Raw genomic sequence first — 5,000 nt, 5'->3', positions numbered from 1 at the left:
ATAACTAAAAACAGTGCTGGAAGCTAATCAAAATAGGCCACCCACCCCAGTCATGCAATCCAGCCCACTCACCACCTGGAATGTGCTTCAAGTGTGATTGGAGTAGGTGGCCTAAATGAATTTTAGATGAAACCCTAACAGTTGTTAAGTTACATAGTTGTGGAAATTATTTGTCAAATGAACATCATCTTGGTCATGGAATAAGTTATACTTAGCATTTTTCACCATGTGCAGTATGAAAGTCACTGGCATAGACTATAAGGGTTTCGACTTTTAGTAATCCAAAAAGGAGGTTTTCTTTTTAGGACATAGTGGAAGGCTACAGCTATGTGTTGCCTTTACCATGTCTTGCCCATTTCCAGTTCAAAGTTCTTAAACTATTGATGTTGCATATTACATATATGTACATGAAAACACCATTATTTGTTTACAGTTAAATGTATACGTGTATGTTGTCCTTATATCCAGTGATAAGATATTATTTTTAGTATATACTAAAACAGTGGATAGTGTTGAACGCGCGCTGATTGGCTACTGAAACTCCGGATATCCTTTGTTATTAAATTCTCAACCTTGGATAATGCATTTTGCGAGCTCTGATTGGTTCACTCAATCTCGGTTATCAGCTCATATACCTTGGTTTGACCTTATATGGTAAATGATTGCGTTAAGCGTTGCTAAACTAAAAATGTTTTCGTCGGAATGCCAAATTTCTCTTTGAATAAAGCCAAAAAGGAGAAAAAAAAACTTTTTTTTGTGGAAAGTTTGGATCAATTCCGACGTTTAGAAGTTCGCGAAAAGGCAAGAAATGTTTTTGTGATGAGCCTGTGTCTGTCTGACAGCAAGGTATTACACAACATCGCATCAGTTCTCATCAAGTTTTTTTCGATTTCGCTCGGATTTGCTCGCTTTTTCCGCTCGTATTTCGTACTTCCAAATTTTTGGAGTTGAAGGAATTTAATAAAACAATTATTCCATTTGCGCTTGTTGGATATGAGACTGGTAATAGCCAACTCCGCGCTACGGGCCTTGTTGGCTATTTACCATCTCATATCCAACGCGCTTATGGAATAATTGTTAACTATTCACCTCCGGGCAATTCACGCGGAATTTGGGCCTGAAAATGTTGTAATCTTTGCAGGAATAAATGAGTTCAAATCATCTTTTTGTGCTATATTTCACTGTTTGAATATATACTAAAACAACTATTCACCTCAGTGTCGGTGGCTAGTGATGGATATTTACCTCGCCGCTTCACGGCTCGGTAAATATCCACCACTAGCCACATCCACTTTGGTGAATAGTTGTTAAATATCCTTTGTTGGTGTTACTCTAGTCTGCTTGGTCTAGTGTTTGGTAGTTGCTTCTATGTAAACCCTTACGCCCTTAATACAGTTAATACGTACATTGTAATGTAAAATCATCTGGTTAAATCTACAAAATAATGGCCATTTTAGTATAGGGAAAACCTCAGCTGTGAACACAAAAACTTTAAAAAGGAGTAAATTCCATAAATACAATCAATATTGTAATATTGATAAGAATGGGTAGTATAGATTTGAGAATGAGAACCAGGTTTAATAAGGCTTCATCAGCTTTAAGAAGTTTCACTATTAATTTGCTTACCAATTAGAAGATCACATGAAAGATAATGACAACTCAGAGTCAGATCTTGACTTTTTGGTTATACAGCCAGACAAAGTAATACATTTTGTAACCATGAAACATTGCACCATCATGTTAATTCCAACAATTTTTTACCTCTGGCCCTGTTGATGTATGTGTACTTTTAGGTATTAAATTATCTCAAAGAAGGTGTCCTTGTGGGTGAATATGTACTGGATCACATTCCAAAACTCATGAATTGCATCAGAGACTGTAATGTCACTCTCAGATGGCTTATGCTGCATAACTGTGAAAGTAAGTCATGTGACCACCAACCCATTTTGTTGCTCCTGCTTTGAATACCCATCTCTGGCCCTTGCACTTACAGTGTGTCCAGAAATTCAAGTAATTAGATGCATGTACAATGATTTTGATATCCAATACATTAGTATCCCATTATTTGTGAGCCTTTGCTACCAAATTTCAATTCTAAGGTACATGTAAGTGTTAGGGTAAGCTTGTTTTGTAGGTTAGGGAAAGGCAGCTGTCTATCGTGACTTGAGGAGCAAAGTTTACGGGCCACTTTGTTGCATTAATTGTCTGGCCCCAGTTGTAATTCTAAAGGTGCATAGTGCTATCCACTGGATAAATCACTATCCTTTGGATAGAGCAATAATTGGTTTCACTATGACTCTTATCCACTGGATAGTGTTTTATCCACCTTTTGAACAACTGGGGCCTGTATTCCACCACGCACCAGTGGCTCAGTTGGTTGAGCATCGGGGTGCCATACTGGAGGTTGTGAGTTTGACTCCGGCCGGACCACCAACACTCAGGCCGTGACCAATACTCAGGGTCTTAAAATAACTGAGGAGAAAGTGCTTCCTTTGTAGTTACATCCGCAAATGGTTAGAAGAGAAACCGTAGGCCCCCTCTCACAACCCTTTACCGTTCACAACCCAGTGGAACGTAAAAGAACCCACACACTATTCGTAAAGAGTGTAGGGCATGGAGCTCCTGGTGTTGTGGTCAGGCCTCATTTCATTCATCCATGTACTGGGTGAGATTGCTAATGAACTGATAGCGGCTGCCAGCGGTGCGTGTATATGCTGATGTCTGATCTCATCCATAGATCCCTTGCTTTTAGATTGCAATATGTAAATAGAAAATGCGCTATATAAATTCATTACCATTCCTATAATTTAAGGGAGTGGTATTAATGTTGGGTGGAAGAGCAAGTAGACACTTTGTGACATTTCTAGACATATCTGAGCTTCTGGCCGTGACAACGTGAAATCCGTTTGCAGAAAACGACTATAATAGTTCAATAAGTGTCTGATGATGTAGCTTGTTCAAACAAAAACTAGAACTATTACTTGTTTACATTAACTGAATAAATCACCAAAATCCTGTAAAATCCAGAATAGAGAAGAGAATTTGTCAATGGATATTCTGAGAGCTGCTGTTAAAATAATTGTGTTCAATCTTCATTTTGTGATGTTAACAGGCAATGTGGGACAAAATAAAACAATTATTTTGTGATCATGACTGGAAGGTGACTTTGTGCAGTACATAAAGTCACCTTTACACCAGCGTATTAAAAAAGTCAGACATTTTCATTGCAGCCCAGCTCTTGTTTTGTTTCATTTGGTAGTGTTTGAGGTGCAGAAGAGGTGTCGAATTCTGAGGGAGATGGTGACTGCTTGTGGATATGACCCAAAAACAGTGTTTGGGCTGATGTTGAATACTGCTCAGTTTGAACTCAAACTGAAGGAGGTATAAGCAAATTAGGGTTACTGGTTTTTACTGAAAGTGCTACTATGATCAAATTTTTATCCCTTGAATTTCCAGGAAAGATTAAAAAACGCCGTTTACCGTTTGGAAATATCTGCATTGGTTCCGGAGATAATTAAGTTTGAAAAATGTGTAAAATATGCAAACGAGAGGACTGATGACATCATTCACTCAACCCAATGTAGCATCAAGTATACAAATAGAGCTATCTCGGTCAATTTGCAGCAGAGACCATTGAAACTTGGTAGGCCAATAGTTCTACAGGCAACACATAAAGAAATTGGTTCCCATGGCAACTCACTCTTTTCCAGTTCCCTCCAACCTGATTTCAATACTTAGTGATCTTAACCTAGAAAAACATTGAACAAGGCCACAAAGTCGACCTAACATATTTATATGCTTGCAGGATCATGTAGATGAGGTGCCATTGGCAAATATCAAAATAAAACGCCAAAAGTGGCCAGCAAAGCCTTTAAAATCAGGGAGGTCTGGAACCCAGTGTGTTGCCATGGTAGCAAGACTGGTATGCGCATATCGTGGAGAACATCTACTAGAATCTTACTGCAAAGAATCAAGCATTTCTCGGACAAATCGGCTGAGATATCTCTTTTTATCATAGTTGATCAAAAGTCGGTTGAGTTTGTGACATCATCACTAGGCTAATTTGCATGTCTAAAAAACTTGAATATCTCTTGAACAAAAAGAGAGATTTGAAAATAGTAAACAGCAATCTTCTTCTCGTACAAACTGCAAAATGGCTTAGATACTAGGAAAGATGAGAATTTCGTCATAGTAGCATGCACTTTAATAATACATGTTTCGGGTTAAAAACACCTTGGGTGTTTTCAGGTCTTCCTTTTCTCATTAAAATTGCAGGTCATTCAGTGACTTTTTAATGAGCTCTTACCTTCAAGGATGCATACATGTACATTGTAAAATAAAAAAGGGAACCTTTGAAGGGTGTTTTTCCTGTTTTGGGGCTGAAACCTTTTACTCATTACCAAATAGTGAATATTACCAAAATAGTATATTGTGTGAAGAGTCATGCATAATTAATTTTTTTATCTTACCTTCAGGAGAAGATGCAAAAAATTAGCAGAGATTTTTAACAATTCATTTCCCTCCTAGCATACACAACGACAGAAAATAGTAGGTACCCTCAATGCATTAACGTATAGACCCTATGCAAAAATGGCTGTCTTTAAATAATATTATTCTTTTGTTCATATTCAAAATAGCCCAACTAACATCGTTCGGGATAACAAATTCTTTAGAATTTTTGGCTCAAAAACGAGGTTAGTTGGGCTATTTTGAATAAGAAGAAAAGAATAATTTAAAGGCAGCCATTTTTGCGTAGGGTCTATAGAAGCATTGAATCATTACCAGTATTTTCCGGTTTCACTGATCTGATTTGGAGCCATCTTCTAGCAGTATGAAATGAGACCAGTGTAGATTGATAGGGTCCCTTTGTTTGGATAACTGCTTGCTAACTTATCCACCTATGAATACACTGTAGCTTGAAGAAATATGTATACAATGTATACAGTATGCCTGGCTCTTTGAATGATTCAGCCGCAAGAAGAATAGAGTGGTTTGGTATT

The 5,000-nt window shown here is 37.7% G+C and overlaps 1 protein-coding gene across 1 annotated transcript in view; it reads left to right on the top strand.

Moving 5' to 3' along the window:
- Nucleotides 1–5,000, top strand: part of LOC137977656 (WASH complex subunit 5-like) — a 45,969-nt gene that overhangs the window by 19,545 nt on the left and 21,424 nt on the right. The window contains exons 10-11 of the mRNA XM_068824949.1: nt 1,794–1,920; nt 3,260–3,381. Coding sequence (XP_068681050.1) covers nt 1,794–1,920; nt 3,260–3,381 — 249 coding nt within the window. The remainder of the gene's footprint in view (nt 1–1,793; nt 1,921–3,259; nt 3,382–5,000) is intronic.

Source organism: Montipora foliosa, chromosome 11 (genome assembly GCF_036669935.1).
Source record: "Montipora foliosa isolate CH-2021 chromosome 11, ASM3666993v2, whole genome shotgun sequence".
Lineage (NCBI taxonomy): Eukaryota > Metazoa > Cnidaria > Anthozoa > Scleractinia > Acroporidae > Montipora > Montipora foliosa.
This window is presented reverse-complemented; position numbering and strand designations above follow the sequence as displayed.